The 17,487-nt window shown below is 36.2% G+C and overlaps 1 protein-coding gene across 1 annotated transcript in view; it reads left to right on the top strand.

The window, feature by feature from the left end:
* Positions 1-17,487, top strand: part of LOC114463237 (sodium- and chloride-dependent taurine transporter-like) — a 43,243-nt gene that overhangs the window by 13,774 nt on the left and 11,982 nt on the right. The window contains exons 2-9 of the mRNA XM_028446644.1: positions 1,217-1,446; positions 1,519-1,653; positions 9,995-10,083; positions 10,250-10,395; positions 10,468-10,600; positions 12,977-13,111; positions 14,203-14,306; positions 14,418-14,542. Coding sequence (XP_028302445.1) covers positions 1,218-1,446; positions 1,519-1,653; positions 9,995-10,083; positions 10,250-10,395; positions 10,468-10,600; positions 12,977-13,111; positions 14,203-14,306; positions 14,418-14,542 — 1,096 coding nt within the window. The 5' untranslated portion in view covers position 1,217. The remainder of the gene's footprint in view (positions 1-1,216; positions 1,447-1,518; positions 1,654-9,994; positions 10,084-10,249; positions 10,396-10,467; positions 10,601-12,976; positions 13,112-14,202; positions 14,307-14,417; positions 14,543-17,487) is intronic.

The raw sequence follows: 17,487 nt of genomic DNA on the forward strand, positions 1-17,487 counted from the left end.
ACAGCAGCCCACACGGAGGCTGCTACGCGCACATACACAACACATGCACCACAGAGTTCTAGTGTAACAATTACAAATCAAACATAATGTAAATCAAGCAGCAGTAATTACATTTCAAGCAGAAAAATTGCTAATTCCATCTTGTACTCCTTCAGACCATACACTGTAAAAAAGACGGCGCTCTAGCTCTGGGAAAGGGGCGGGGCCTGTGAGCAACAGCTACTAGTTTGATGTAAAGCTGTCCTTACATAGTGACAGCTTTAGTAAATATGACAAAAAATCACTTTTATAAGAGTTGCATACTGCACCTTTAATACAGGAAAGAACAAAGAGTTTTTATTGTAATTGTGTATGTTTGTTGTTGTCTTTCTCGATGTGAGGCAATTTGTACATTTCTGTTGTCCTTTTGTGTATTTTTCCTGTAATATATATGTTTTTTGGAATCATATTGTGTATTTGTGCTCAGTCATTTTGCATTTTTAAGAGTAATTTTTGTGTATTTCTGTTGTCATTTTGCTCGTTCGTTAGTATTGTGGGTTTGCTGAGTCATTTTGCATGTTTTTCTTATCTCTTGGTTGTACTGTTGTTGCTATTTGTGTATTACTGTTGTGGTTTTGTGTGTTTTTGGAGTATTTTCTGTGTTTTTCTATAGTCTTTTACTGTATATTCCTGTAATGTTGTAATTCATTGTGTATGTATTCTGTGGATGTATATTTCTGTCATTTTGTACATTTACTTTGGGGGCTATATAAAATTAGCCCCTACACTGTGATCCAACCAGCTATGGGGGATTTTCTGTTTAAAAGACACATCTTTGAATCAGTTTTTTTAATCAAATGTTATTTTTTGTCTCTATAGTGTGTGTGTGAATATGTATTAGTGGAGGATCTATACCAAGCATGAGTAACCAACTACATACATCATTTATTATCATTAATTGTCCCACTACGCTTTAAACTAACCTTAAAAAAGAAAAGTGTGATTAAAATGATTATTGCCGTTGCCACGTTTAATAGTAAATACAGATTTTGTCAGATGTAATGACTCTTTATTTAAACACTAATTGTCTCCAGACAATGTTTGCGATATTCAAAAGTCTGAATGAATATTTGGTGATTGATCAGTTCCAAAAAGCCTGCAGAGCTCGTTTGTTAGTGAATTGTAAAGCATATTAATGCAACTAATGATGACAACCCCTTGTTTTCTCAACCCTCAGAATGGCCCAGAAAGAGAAGCTCCAGTGTCTGAAGGACTTCCACAAAGACACTCTGAAACCGTCTCCTGGTAAGAGCCCCGGCACCCGACCTGAAGACGAAGCTGAGGGAAAACACCCACAGCGCGAGAAGTGGGCCAGCAAGTTGGACTTTGTCCTGTCTGTGGCCGGAGGTTTTGTTGGTTTAGGGAACGTTTGGCGTTTCCCATACCTCTGCTATAAAAATGGTGGAGGTAAGCTAATATTTAATCTTAGGATATATAAAAAAAGAAAGAAAGTTAATTATTGCTTTGTGTTTGTTCCAGGTGCGTTTCTCATTCCCTACTTCATCTTCCTGTTTGGTGGAGGACTGCCAGTCTTCTTCCTGGAGGTCGCCCTGGGTCAGTTCACGTCTGAGGGAGGGATCACCTGCTGGGAGAAGCTCTGCCCCATTTTCACTGGTACGTACTTTTAATAGAGTTCTTTTCATGGCCACTGGTACCTTTTCACTATATTTATAAATCAGTACATTTTACTTGTACTTAAGTACGTTTTAAGATAAGTAATTAGTTACATTTCTACACCCAACCGTTAATGAGTAAATTATTATTTTTGTTTTTAAATGATCAGCATCACATCATAGTCGACCAATCAGATTAAACGTAATGCATCACATCATAGTCGACCAATCAGATTAAACGTAATGTATCACATCATAGTCGACCAATCAGATTAAACGTAATGTATCACATCATAGTCGACCAATCAGATTAAACGTAATGTATCACATCATAGTCGACCAATCAGATTAAACATAATGCATCACATCATAGTCGACCAATCAGATTAAACATAATGCATCATATCATAGTCGACCAATCAGATTAAACATAATGTACAGCACCAAAACCGCATTGAATGAAGGTTATTTTCTCAGTTCATAAATGTATCTATACTTAGAGCCTGATACATTTTTTATAAAATTTGAATTGAATTCATTGGTGTTATTTTATTTAAAAACGATTTGTATGTTTTGATGACAACAAAAAAAATACAAAATGAGAGAAAAACATCCAAAATGTAACAAAAGCACACAAAAATGACTCCTAAAACACAACAAAAAAAACAAAATGAAATGAAAATTTCAAAAGTGACAACAATAGCGTACAAAAATTACAACCAAAATAGATATAACAACAAAAATGTGTACCAGCAAAAACACAAAAACATAAAAATATAAAAATATTCAAAATTACAACAAAATTACATATAACAACAAATTATAAGACAACAAAAACTCAAAAATGACTCCAAAAACACAAAACGACAACAAATATTATATGAAATATAGAAAAACAATTGGCGTTATTTTATTTATTTTTTTTAAATAATTGTACATTTTGACAAAGAGTTTATTTTATACAGATGGCTTTATGGAAAATAAATGAAGTTTCATTTGTGGTGGATTTGGTCTTTTCCTTTTTAAATTAATACATGAGATGTTTAAGGGAAACATGGAAAGATTTATGACCAAAAATATGCATGGGGGGTGAAAAATTATAATTATTATTTAAGCTTTATCTATTTCTGTGATTTTATGTATTTTTTTGTTTTGTTTTTTAATTGTGCAAAATCAATAAATATAATAATAAAAAAAATTGAAAAAGCCTTTTCTAATCAGATTTAATCACTGGCTTTTAAACGTCTTAACATTCTTAATACAGTTAATAGAGTTAACTATTTCTGTATTTATGCCACATTTATGCACTAAAATCATGCAAAATGTCAACGTCTGTCCATTTACTAACGTTTCTACATGTCAAGCCACTCATTTTACGGTGGAAAATGTGCGTGAAAATGTGTGACATTGTCCCAAAATGTTAGTTTCATAAAGTTATTTTTATTTAGTCTGTTTGATGAGATTTAGTGCGTATACCTCTGGAGCAGATGCATTTATTCACCTCTCTCCATGTCTGCATGTGATTGGCTCGCCTGCTGCACTAACTATGAATTAGAGATAAGATGTGAAACCTTAAGAGATTAATTTATTTTTCTAATTCCGCCCACGAAGTCAAACATAAAAGCTTTTCTTTCAGTGGTTGGTCACCATGCTTCATCACATGCCTGTCATCTTCCATTTTAATGACAGAAAAACTAAATCTTAGCTTTGGTGAATTAATCTTGTTATTATTTTTGTTTTGCTGTGTCAATCACGTCTCTTTCTTTCTCTCTTGTTCTTTTTTCACCCCTCCCTCATATTTATTAATTTCCTCTCTTTTATCATCACTCCATCTGTACACTCCTCAGATCTCACAACACCGCTTTAGTTCTCATCTCTCTCTCTGATGTGATGCAGCACTGTTGCCGTGGCAACAAATGATGTGGCACACTCTCGTCTCCGTCCCGTATGTGTTTATACAGTGTCTGTGTGAAAGTTTGCATTTATTAAGGATTTGTTATGATCTTTCTCCTAATAATGGTAATCATAAACATTAGATGAACGTCTTATGTACTGTATTTTGCTGGAAAAGTTTCCTGCATTGCATTGTGGGATGTGGAGTCCCATCGACGGATGTATAGAAGTGATTTTACTTTGTTATTACCTTTATTTCTTTGTGGCAAAGTGACTTTGGTGCTTTAAACAGATTAAAAGTAGCAGTAACTGAGCAGGTTGTCAGATGCCTTCAAAAAATTAAGAATATATTTTCAACAATTTGAGCCCATTTTTGCAAATTTTTTTTTACCATTTTTCTGCAACTACACCAAACTCACCATATTTTAACCCATTTTCATCACTTTTTATTGCCATATTTTTGCTCCTTTTAATGCATTTTTGCTAAATTTCTCCCATTTCTGACACTTCTACATCACTATTCAATGCGTTTTCAGCACATTAGAATCACAGAAGAGTCAGGTAAACCTAATATGTATTTTTATCATATTGTAAATGAGAGCAGATAATTATAAAATGAAGAGTTGGTTGGACTTTATTCAAATAAAATGTGAATACATTTGAAATTAAATGTTGTTTACTTGTTTATGTTCGTCAGTAATTTATAGACTATTCCCTTGAATCTATGAAACCTCACCTGTACTGTGCAGTATTTAGGATTTATTTAAGTTACACTGTACACATTATTGTTTTTGGCTAAAAAGTTACTGAATCCTTTTCAAGCCACTAATTTGTTTACGATGGAATCGTTCTAAATTAACCAATATCGTCCAAGAATCGAATCATTGCTAAAAGTAATCATTACACCCCTAGAAAAACTGTTGAGTCAGAGGGTGGCACGTGATGGGAAGGAAGAACAGTGAGATGGAGACAAAGAAATAAAGTTATTATTCTATTTACAGTGTGAAGGCAACGTTCTCTAGTTCTATGACAAATGTTCCTTCATCTGTTTGTCTTGGTTAAAAACCCACGTTTGTGTTGAGGAGAGGAGGTGAGGGACTACAAAGGTGAGAAGCAGAACAGATCCTTCACTGCGCTGCTGTACCCGTGTAGGCTTGGTTGCCTGGCAACGGCATCCAGCCCTCTGATTGGAGGAGGGTCAGGTGTGACTCAGTCTTATGCTGTGCTGCTATTCCAGTGAAAAACAACTGCGTTGTGGAAAGATTTGTGGGCCTTGTCATGCAGGCGGAGAGCTGTGGGAGGAGCTTAGCTCCGGACCAATCAGAGGTCACCTTTTTGCTTTAAAGTCAAGGTGGAAAATGCTTAGATTTTCAAACATGAGTTGGATATTTGGAGACATCTGCATGGATATAATAATAGATACAGTAGCAGGGTTGGGCTCAATTTTAATTGTAATTGAAAAAAATATGTTGCTGTTTTAAGCGTAATTGAATTGTAATTGAGTTCAGAACATTGACATTGTAATTGTCATGGAAATTCAATGAAAACTGTCATTTACAATTTATTTAAACGCAAACCTGTGGAACCACGTTACAGTTCTATGTCTTACACATACGTAGGTAGGTAATAAATATGCAAAATATTTTCCATATCAACTTTTCCTCTATCTGTAAAGTTAAATAAATGAATAAACTGAGCGGTACTGACAGAAAAAAGGCTCAAACGCTCACACCAAAAATATTAATACTAATGTTTTAATTAATTTGAAAGCATAACAAGGTAACAAAAATATGAAAGTGATGATTATTTTTTTATTAATCTCCGACAGTTTCAGTTACATCCTGACCAAGAAACATGAAAATCACATATAACACAAGGGGACAGTAACGGTAGAACTGTGGAGCAGCCAGCAGCAGGGCGGAGCTCCGTTTCTTAGATGACAAATATGAAACAATGGGTAAGAAGAAGAGATTAAAAAAAAGGCAAAAACTAAACTAGGTCCTTGTAGAGAGGGGCGGAGTTTGGATCATGAAAAAACTCTTCAGCAAACGTTGCACAAAAAAACCAACAAACACAACGTTCAATTCAACACAACAGCACGTTAGCACCAGAGAATGTTTTTAATGTATTTTACAGCTGATTTAATAAGTTATCATATGAGATGCTAACAGAAAGCTAACTGTAATTATAATTTAGTTGTAATTCAACATTGATAATTAAAGATGTAATTGTAATTGAACTATGTAATTGACCCAAACCTGATAGATAGTACTGGTAAGTTTGATTTAATTTATGGATTTGTGTAAGTCATAGTAACAGCACACCATGGTTGTGATTTCTTCGACCAATCAGAGGTCACCTTTCTGTTTGTGATTTCAAAGTCAGGTGGAAAATGCTTAGATTTTGAAACATGAGTTTTGTTATTTGGGGACATCTGCATATATGTAGTAGCGCTGGGTCATATTGACCAAAACTCAATATTTTTTCTCAAAATCTTGTTTGACCAAAAAGACAATTCTGGATAAATTTGCTGATGAAAAAACACAGTCACAGTCATGAAACATAGCATGTGGGTGGGTGGTGGGACCGGGGGGGGGGCGGGTGTAGGGGACGCGGGCCGGGCGAAGAGGGCGAGAGGATATCCAGCCGCTGGGGGGTGTGGGCGTGCAGCCTCTGGGCGCTTCTCCACACTTCCCTGAGCTGGAAGGGAGGGGGGAGGGTGGAGTGCGGGGAAGGCGTAGACAAATGGGGAGATGGGGGGGAGGAGTAGGAGTAAGGACGGAGCGTCAGATCTGTAAACATCTACAGTGAGATTGAGACACAACCTTGGATCAGCAATAATCCACTATGTGGCATCAAACAGCAGTTGGCTGAGACATCCTCTCCATCCTCTTTAAGACTGATTGGCTTCCACGCAAACGTTCCAAAGTAGCCTCCTGCTTATTTTTGAGTTTGTTCATCATGATTGTCTGAGAGTTCAATGCTCTGCCCCATCCTTCAGAGATGACTGACAGCCTTCCCAAAACAGCTGCCAACGTAATACAGACTTTACGATAGATCAGAAAGCTGCCAGCTCCAATCAACAGCATCCCTGCTGCCATTATTCCAATCATGTATATATCCTTCACGTCCTCCATGGAGAGTAAAGGCAGGCACACGACCTTCCAATCGTTCCAGGAATCCATTGCGGACCCAGATGAAAACGTTCCGTCTGGACACGCAGGCTCACCTCGGCCCGGTCTTCTCATTGAGAAAATGTATTCAATAGCATTAAGTGACCAGTTGACCAATTACATAATTTTGAGTTTTGGATGAATGCAGAGAGAGTCTCGTACATCCACAAGACAGCAGACAAAAACAGGAGCAGAGAAAAAATACCTTCAAAGAGAAAGTGGCCACATTGCATTTTCCAAGTCAAGGTTAAATAGGCATCATATCTAGAAGCCCTGAGGTCCAGAACCTTATAAATGTGTTTTTAATTTTATTTACGTGACTTTTGGTTGGGCAGTAACAGAAAAAGCTGTTTTTGGGTGGCTGCCATTTTGAATTGTCCAATATGGCAACACCGTTGAGAATTGGCTCCGCCTCCCGCCACATTTGAATTCAGCAGGTCAAAAACTACAAGTATGTCAAATTTCATGCTTGTAGACAAATTTGCACAATTCTTCCCCGAATAGACCAGACTACTATATGAGACAGCATGTGTGAGTGAGGTATGTAGTGTGGATGTTGAGAAGCTATAATATATATATATATATATATATATTGATATAGGCGGTATTATTGTGATTTTCTATATCGCCAAAATAGAAATAGGGCCCAGCCCTAATATGTAATAATGGAGTCAAAGTAACAGCACACCATGGTTGTGATTTCCTCTTCAATTTCCTCACAAAACTCTATCTACCAACAACTCTCACTATGTAGTACAGAGCTACGTGCTGTAAAGTATATTTGATCTACAATAAAAAACTTCCTGTATTTTCCTGGTGATACAGAATCAGGTCCATGGCCAGCAAATGTTTTCCATAAATAACCTTGTGAGACGCATCCTTCCCATTCCTGAGATAAGACCAAACACTCGCCCCACATTACCGTCACACATTAAATTAGTATGTGAGTCTCCTTTAGCAGTGGCTCCATAGCCCTAACCCTGGCTTAATGGATCCTCCACCATTAGCCTTCCTCTCTCTCTGCTTTAGATTTAACCTCCATATCTTCATTATCGGACGGACCAAAATAGATTAAGTTAGGCTTTAAACTGAAATGGTTATTCTCCTCCTCTCTCTGTTTATTTCTCTGTTGGTGTCAGTGATGGAGCTAATGTTTGCACTTTAACCAGCTTGTGATGCTCTGATGTGTGTTTTCTGTTCAGGGACTCTGATGTTCTGTGTTCGCGCAAAACAGACGGAGAAATTGGATATTAGTTTCTCAAATGGAAATTTCTCATAATTTATTTACCCTTACATACGTGTTCTAGAACAATATCTCACTCTGACCTCACTTTCTGGGCTATTGAAATCCACACAAAGGCAGCGCCGCCACATAGGCAGCACCCTATTGGTTTAAATGTGTAAACGTTTAGCTTGGACAAAGCCACTCACGTTACATTACAAACTAACCAAGTTTAAAAAAATTAAACATCATTATAACTGCGGTTTGTGGCAGTGAAATCCGTATGTTGTCTTATTTTTCATTTTTGTCCCAGTGAATTAAAACAAACAAAGCCTGAACAGATTGTAATTATCAGAGTTCATTTGGAGACTTGACCTCTAACCCTGAAGCTAATCCACGCTCTGTCTTTTAATCTCATTTCAACTGGGATTTTCCTTTCTTTATTAACACAAACACACACACACACACACACACACACACACACACACACACACACACACACACACACACAATGCTACGTATATCACAAGCATGGCGACCTTACGTCTGGACTTACCCTGACGTCCTCTTTTCACGTCTCGTCCGAACCGTCTGGTCGGATTTTAACAACTCGTCAAAATGTCCTGGTTTCCCAGGGACCCTGAACGCATCTAGGGGGACATGTTCATTTAAATTAGCGTAACTCTGCTAATATTTGATCGATCGGAGAAATTCCACCAGTTTCTGAAACCTAATGAATTGCTTTTTACAGCCACTATCACGTCCTTACAGTAATTTTACTCAAACGTGACAGAATCTTTAAAGATTTTGCTTTGTTTTGACGAAATCGTCACTAATGAGGAAAATGACTGAGAGATTTTAAGAGAGTTTACATGAGATTTTTGAAGGACAGATTATTGTAATGCATAATAAAGGTGGTGATTGACTTCAGTCATTTTTAAGTCTGTTATAAAGAGAGAAATGACTGTTTAACCCTTATGAACAATAATAACTTATTTATCTACTATATTGCATTTTTCCATTACAAGGTATATTAAAGAAAAACGTAGAGTATTCTGAGTATGTCGAGGACGGCCCAAGTGTCTCTTTTTTGTAAATCAGAATATGGTCACCTTAGTCACAACCCTGCTGACAAGGTCAGTTGTGACGCAGACGTGAAATAAAACGAGATACGGCGTTGCTTCTCTGAAGACTCAAACTCATGATATCATTGGACGTTGAGCGAGATAAATACACTTAATATTAAAATAAAGACGTTGTGTCCAAAGTCTAGATTAGATAATGATTTGTGACAACAACAACATACGACTGTGGTGGACACGGTACACAAGTGTTTTCTACACAAAACACAAGCAAAAATACAAGAATTACAGCATTGCAGGAAAATACAGTAAATGCCCAGAAAAACAGAAAACAACAGTAATACACAACATTACTCCAAATGACACAAAATGACAACAGTATTACACAAAATACTTTAAAAACACACAAAACTATGACAGAAATGAACAAAACAACAACAGTAATACACAGCATTGCTCCAAATGACGTAAAACAACAACAAAATACACAAAATGGATATACAACACTACAGAAAATGACAACAAAAGTATACAAAAAGACAAGAAAAACACAAAAAATCACTCCGTAAACCCACAGTACTAACAAACAAGCAAAACAACAACAGAAATACACAAAAATTAATCAAAAAATGCAAAATAACTACATAAAAACACAATATGACTCCAAAAAACATTCATTTTACAAGAAAAATACACAAAAGAACTACAGACAAACACATTTTTGTGGCCCCCGCTGAGACAGAAGTCAAAATGAACTTTCTGGAATTATAAACTTTAAAATGTTTTCTAAACTCTAGAGTTACATCTACTTTCTTTTTCTTTTTGGTGAATCTGCAATTTCTTTATTTTTGGCTCCATCGATGAAACCAAAACATTTCAGATTTTGTAGAATTCTTTTTATTGTGATGCTAAAAAGAGCCTAAACGTATCTATTGATCTAACATTGATCTGTTTGTTCTGTCATGTGTCCAGGTATCGGTTACGCCTCCATTGTGATTGTGTCTCTACTGAACATCTACTACATAGTGATCCTGGCCTGGGGACTCTACTACCTGTTTCAGGTACTTATCAATGATAGAAACTCATTTTAATAAATATATCTAGGCTCATTAGTATTAGATTGTGAAGCTCTGTAAGTTGAAGGCTTTAAAAGGTTGAGTCAGAGGTGCTTGGATGAAGAAGAAGAATAAATATGACTTTAATAGTTTGTGTGTGGTGTGTTATCAGTGCTTTCAGCCTGAACTCCCCTGGGCCAAGTGCAAACAGCCCTGGAACACGGAGCGCTGCATCGAGGACACGTACCGTCAGAACAAGAGCCTCTGGTTGGCCGCCAACGCCTCCAACTTCACCTCCCCCGTCACAGAGTTCTGGGAGTGAGTTCCATACACTATAGAATATAGAATGATGATGATTGTCGCTGAGTTTCTCCTCGCTGTTTGTTTCAGACATAATGTGCTTGGTATAACCAATGGGATTGAAGACATTGGCCCCGTTAAATGGGACCTGGCCCTGTGTTTACTGCTGGTCTGGGTCATCTGCTTCTTCTGCATCTGGAAGGGCGTCAAATCAACAGGAAAGGTAAAAAGAAAACTACCTTATTTGACTTTGTTTGTACAACTTTAAAAGGGGAATAATGTTTGATCATAGAGTCTCAGTTAATGACAAAGATACAGAAGTCATTTCTCACTTCTTCATTCTGCAGAACATTTTTTTATGTTCTAAACCACACGTGTCAAACTCAAGGCCTGGGGGCCAAATCCGGCCCTTCAGAGCATCCGATTCGGCCCACAGGAGAAAGTGTAAATGACAGAGAAAACATGAATCATTGCGTAAGTTACCAAATAATTCAGTTGTGAATTGTTGAAAGAATTAAATTTTTTCTCAAATCCTGCAATTTTTCTCAATTTATTCCACAAAATCTCCCCAAAAAAAATAAAAATTGATCAAAACATAAATAAATAAATAAATAAACAAATCACTTATTGCTTAGATATTGATGCCTTCCATACTTTATGCTTAATTTACAACTTGAAATGTGTTTTTTTTATTTTGTATATTTTTCTTTCATTTTGTGTATTTTTCTTTCATTTTGTGTATTTTTCTTTCATTTTGTGTGCATTTGTCATTTATTGTGTTTTTGGAGTCATTTATGTACATTTTGTTGACCCCTTGTGTGTTTTGCAAGGAATTTTGAGCATTTTTGATGTTGTGTCATCACCATTTGTGTATTTCAGATGTTTTTTTTTCACATTTTTCTCTCATTTTGTGCATTTTTGTTGTCATTATTTTCACTGTCCGTATTTTTCTCTCATTTTTTGTGTGTTTGTTGTTTTGTATGTTTTCTAGGAGTCATTTAACGTAAATTTTGTTGACGTCTTGCGTGCTTAGCAAATAACTTTTAGCATTTTTTTTTTTATGTCATGCGAGTCATTTTTTTTTTTGTATATTTTTTTTTTTATCATTTTGTGTATTTTTATCATCTTAATATGTGTTTTTGGACTTATTTTGAGATCGTGTGTGCGTGTGTGCGTGCGGGGGTGCACTTTTGTCATTTTGTTTCAAAGTCATTTTTCCGTGTTTACCTTCAGGGCTGCACCCCCCCTCCCCCCCCCCCCCCCCCCCCCCCCCCCCACCTAGGGGGGGTGGCCCTGAGCTGCCAGTTGTCCATGTCTGAGATAAATGATGAGTTAAAAGGTTAAAGGGGCAGTGGAAATGTTAAATATTGGGCTGAAAGGTATAAAAATAATGCTAAAGTTGCCTAAAGATCAAAATAGTGGAAATGGCTGAAAGTTAGAAATGTTTAAAATGAGTTAAAAATGTTGTTAAAATGGGAATAAGTAGAAATGACAGAGCACATCAATTCACTACCAGAGGAATGAGAGGAAACATCTTTCTCTGAGCGCACGCTGATCAATCTCAGCCTCATTTTAAAGCCTCCACAGACTTTATTGATTATTTCTGGACTGATGTATTCCTTCGGCTTGCTCTCCTCATCATTTCACTCCCACAGGCGTGTGTGTGTGGTCACATAATAGATATCACATACCTCGACTGATTTAAGGAACAATAAGTGATTATCTGTCATAACCCCATGTCCACTCATCTATCAGACTCACTGCTGGGATGGAAGCAAATATCAATAATATTCATACAAACCTCAGTTTATTCCTATTCCTCCTATTATTCATGGGCTCCTTCAATGTTTTTGATAATTTGCTATGATTTTTCCTAATTTAATGGTTATAATTGATTAAGTATAAAATGATCATGATGGTATTTTTTTTTAATGTGCTGAACACATATTGCACGCATTGGTGTTCCTCAGGGGTCAATTTGACCCTAGGCGGTTTTAGTTGTGTGAAACGCATCTGTGTGTGTGTGACCCATGTGTGACCTTACATCCCCACACCTGCAGGGGCAGAGTTGATACTTTAGAGTTGATACATGACAAAAGTTGGGGGTGGGGGGGAAGAGTCAATATCCTCATTTTGGAACAGCTCTTTCACAGTGAAAGTGACGTAGAGGAGGATGTGTATGAGAAAGAGGACTTTATAGTAATTAACCCCAAATATGTTTGAAAACTGAGATTAAAAATAAGTAGATAAATTTGTTTATTCGAGGAAAGGGGAGGTTCCCCAAAATTCTAAAACTGAAAGTTTGACCTGATGGTGGCGCTGCAGGAAAGGTCAAAGGTCATATCGTCACCACAGCCAATAGGGTTCATACTCTAGCGCTCATTAATTTTGTCAGTAAATTTGAGAAGATTTGGATGAAAACTTTTCAAGATTAATACATTCTAATGTCAAAGTTTGTCCTGATGGTGGCGCTAGAGAACAGGTCAAGGTTTAAATATCAAGGTCAAATATCCCTGGGGTCAGATTGACCCTAAGGTTAAAATGTATTGGTAATATTTAAGGATAATAGGAGGGTTAAGATGTTGTCCCCCCCCCCCAGGTGGTTTACATCACAGCTACCTTCCCCTTCGTCATGCTCATCGTGCTGTTGATCCGTGGTGTGACGCTGCCCGGTGCCTCTGCAGGCATCAAGTTCTACCTGTACCCTGACCTGGCTCGCCTCAAGGACCCAGAGGTAGGTACCAGCGTGGTCACCTGGGACACGCCCATCCCATAAGCTCCTCCCACAGGCTAGCGTTAGCGCCTGCTAAATCATCTAACTAGTAGTAGTTCAGTTCTACACAATGTGCTGACATCAGTGGGGTTTATAACAGGCACTGGGTTTTTCAGAAATAAATTCATATTGGACACGTCTTAAATCATCTGAAGAAAAATAATTCCATGTAAAACAGCATGTTCTATATCATTGTTAAAAATGTGCACACATGAAAAATAAATCTAAATGTAAAAGTTCAATCTAAATGTGAAATATAAATGTAAATCTAAATGTTAAATGCAAATCTAAATGTTTAATGACAATCTAAATGTGAAATCTAAATCTAAATGTTCAATCCAAATGTGAAATATAAATGAAAATTTAAATGTTAAATATAAATCTAAATGTTTAATGAAAATCTAAATGTTTAATGAAAATCTAAATGTTAAATGTAAATCTAAATGTTAAATGTTAAATTAAAATCTAAATGTTAAATGTTAAATTAAAATCTAAATGTTAAATGTAAATCTAAATGTTAAATGTTAAATTAAAATCTAAATGTTAAATGTTAAATTAAAATCTAAATGTTAAATGTTAAATTAAAATCTAAATGTGAACTGAAATGTCAACAGAAAAAGTTTGAGAAGCACAGATCTCGTGGCCCAGGGGCATCCAATAAAAACGACAGAGAAAACAGGAATCATTGTGTTAATGAAACAATATTTACAGGTGCTCACAGTTTTCCTGGTGCTTATATCAAATGATTTTACTCATTTTTAATGTTAAGCTAATAATTTTCCTCAAATTGTTACATAATGTTTCCCTTAATTAAAAACAATTTGGTCACAAAATCTAGAAAATGTGAAGTGTAGATCTGGGACTGGTATCTGTCACTTATTGCTTGGATATTCAATTTGTTTCATATGTAGTATTTTTTGTATACGTAGAAGTGCAAACTATGGCACAATAATGTGGAAATTACTCATTTTCTTGCATAAACTATGTGAACCCCAGCCTCAGCAGGCCTCAGCCCTTGTGTCCCCACTTTCTCCCCCTCCTCTAAACACCAGGTATGGATCGACGCTGGGACCCAGATCTTCTTCTCCTACGCCATCTGTTTGGGGGCCATGACGTCGTTGGGGAGCTACAACAAGTACAAATACAACTGCTACAGGTGAGGCGTCAGGGTCCAGTGACGGGTTGGGGGGGGACAGCGTTAGGGGAGGGGGGAGGGGGGATCCTTGTGTGTTCATTAACAAATCCTCATGACATATGTGTGACATAGGGACTGTTTGCTGCTGGGAGCCCTCAACAGTGGTACCAGTTTTGTGTCTGGCTTCGCAATATTTTCCGTCCTGGGCTTCATGGCACAAGAGCAAGGGGTGGACATTGCTGCTGTGGCAGAGTCAGGTACGAGGGTTCTGTAAAAGCAGTGATGGTGGGCGCTGCTTCCTGGTTAACAAAATAAAACAACAGCAATGATAAAGAAAAACAGCAACGCATCATTAAAAAACAGAGGGCGAGTGTGTGCGCTTTCAATTAAAGTCGTTATTTGGAATCGAACGGATTCAGTTACGTCGGAATATGGAAGCTTCCGCAATCAAACACTCCTTTGACCAAAGTTGTAGGATGTTTTTACAGTGTAGCGGCTGCTTTGTTGCCAGTTATTACAAACAGGAAGTGTGTTATTGTGTTGGCTGCGATTATTGCTATTGTGGTTACAGACAATCTGAACGACAATGGGTTTGTGATGCTGAGATTTTCCCTTTTGCAGATTATGGCACATCTATGAATTCATCTATAATGCTTATAATGACTGTTTGTGTTGTGTTGCACGTTCTCTTTTGGAGTGTATCCACCTTTAGATGTGATTATAGCACAACGTCCTCTGTGATGGAAGAGGAAACACTTATTAAAACAGTTCAAATGCTATTTTATTTTGTCATGACAGTAAATCAGGCTTTGAGGTTGAATATGAGGGCTTTTATTTTGAAATACTGTAAGAGGAGGTTGGTTCAGTCATGCTGCAGCAAAAACAAAGATTAGTCGAGCCATGTGTTTAAATTGATCATTTGTGTCAGTTAAGTCAAGATAGTTGCTTTTGCTTTGATATACGTTTGTCACACAGGAAGTTCCACCCATAACCAGGAAGTGTCAGACCCAGGAATGAGGTCATGCTGCTGCTGAAGTCATATGTTGATGAAGTTGCTAATGAAAGGAGAGGAAGTTAGTTAAGCTAGTTAATTATGAAAGTCAGAATTATTTTTCCTTTTTCTCTTTTTTTTCTTCTCTTTTTTCCTTCTTTTTTTTCTTTTTTCCACTGAAAAGGTCAGAATTATACGTTATATTTGGAGTTTGATTCATTAATTAATATTATTATATATATATATAATTTAATTATTAATAATCAATTTGTTAATTATGAAAGTCAGATTTTGTTTCTGCTTTGCTTTTTTCTCTTTTTTTCAGTTTTTTGGAGTTTAATTATTTCATTAGTTAAATAATTAATTAATTTGTATTTATATCTGTCATAATAATAATAATAATAATAATAATAATATTTTATTTAAATGCTATTGTTAATTAATTAGTTAAAATTTCCTTTTCTTTTGTTTTTCTTCCTTTTTCTCTCTTTTTTTCCCCCAAAAAAGTCAGAATTATTTGATTTTATGTAATGATAACATTACTAGTAATACGTTACCGCTACGTTAAATTTGGAGTTTAATTGTGTGTACTTTGTTACAAAGTACAAAGAAATTAGGCAATGAGCCATTTTACCATAAATATAAAAAAACAACAACAAAGCTGATAAATATTGTCTTTCTTTCTCTCTTTCCGTTAGCTGATTAAGTCTGTTTTCTATTCAGATCAATACTTTAGCAGTCTCATCATTTGAGATTGAGCTACGCATCGATTCAGGCAGTGATGTTGTGGTGCAGATCGACTGTGTTCATTCTCCACATGCCAACGAGAAGGAAAGCTTTTGTTTTATTAATGCAGGGGTTGAACATTTACATCTAAACTGTTGACTCGTCTGATGCTTGACGTGCTTTATCTCTGTTTTTCTCTTTATTGAGATTTTAGACACAAATAAAGGTTGGTTGAAGGATTTTTGAAAGGACACGTGTATTAGCTTTGTAAAAATGAATTAATGATTTAAAAACATATTTGTGTTTTTAACAGTTAAACCCATAGTTTAGACCAGTGGTTCTCAACCTTTTCGGCTTTTTGAGGCCCATCCATAAAGTCAGCAAAATGGACGAATCTGTGATAACCACATTTATTTATTAATCTGAATAATATCCACTGTTATCCAGGAAGTTTGCTATTAATATTAGTCATCTTAAAAATGTAAATCCTTGTTTTAATCAGATATAAAATGGGTTAAAAGTGAGCAAAAATGGTGGAAAAGGTGATGAAATGGAATTTTAAAAACCACAGAAATTTGTTAAAAGTTGCAAATCAGCGTGGATAAATGGACTGAAAAAGTGGTAAAAAGGGTTCAAAGTGTCAATATTGGAACAATTAGTTTAAATTGGCAAATAATGGGCATGACAAATGGTGAATGTGGTTAAATTGGTAAAAATAAGCATGAAATATGGCAAAAAGCAGTTAAAAGTGACAATAATGGGTCAACATATGTGACATTAGGTGGAAAAGTGATAGAAATGGTTAATAAGTGCTGAACATGTCTGGAAAGAGGAAAAATGTGCAGAAAAGGCATTAAATGTGATGTAGAAGTGTCAGAAATGGGAGTAATGTAGCAAAAATACAATAAAAGGAGCAAAAATATGCCAAGAAAAAGTGATGAAAATAGGTTAAAATATGGAAAGTTTGGTGTTGTTGCAGAAAAAAAGTGAAAATAAGCAAAAATGGGCTCAAATTGTTCGTGACCCTAAGGTTGAGAAGCCCTGGTGTAGACCTTGTCAATCAATATATCTCTTATTGACATCGTCAGAAAAAAGAAATCACTGTAAGAATGATGTCAAAACTCTTCAATGCATGCGTGGACAGGACTCCACATCCCACAATGCAATGCATGACACTTTTGCGATAATATCAAAGAGAGTGTTCACAGTGGAGATCAAAACAGACTTTGGAGCAGCAATTTCAACCTTTTTTATCTTATTTTTTTTTTTAAAGCAAATGATCCTTTCTTTATTGATCCGTGAAGCGACACTGTCTTTATCTGATAAATGAATTAGTATTATCTCCAGCAGCTTTATTATTCATATTATTATTAATATGTATTTAGGTTTAGCTGTTAGCGTTTTGGTCTATGGTGGTAATGAATTGTTCTGGGTTTGATGAGTCAACATGTGGTGTTTGGTTGGATGTGAAACATTGAATCCTGT

This window comes from Gouania willdenowi, chromosome 5 (genome assembly GCF_900634775.1).
Source record: "Gouania willdenowi chromosome 5, fGouWil2.1, whole genome shotgun sequence".
NCBI lineage: Eukaryota > Metazoa > Chordata > Actinopteri > Blenniiformes > Gobiesocidae > Gouania > Gouania willdenowi.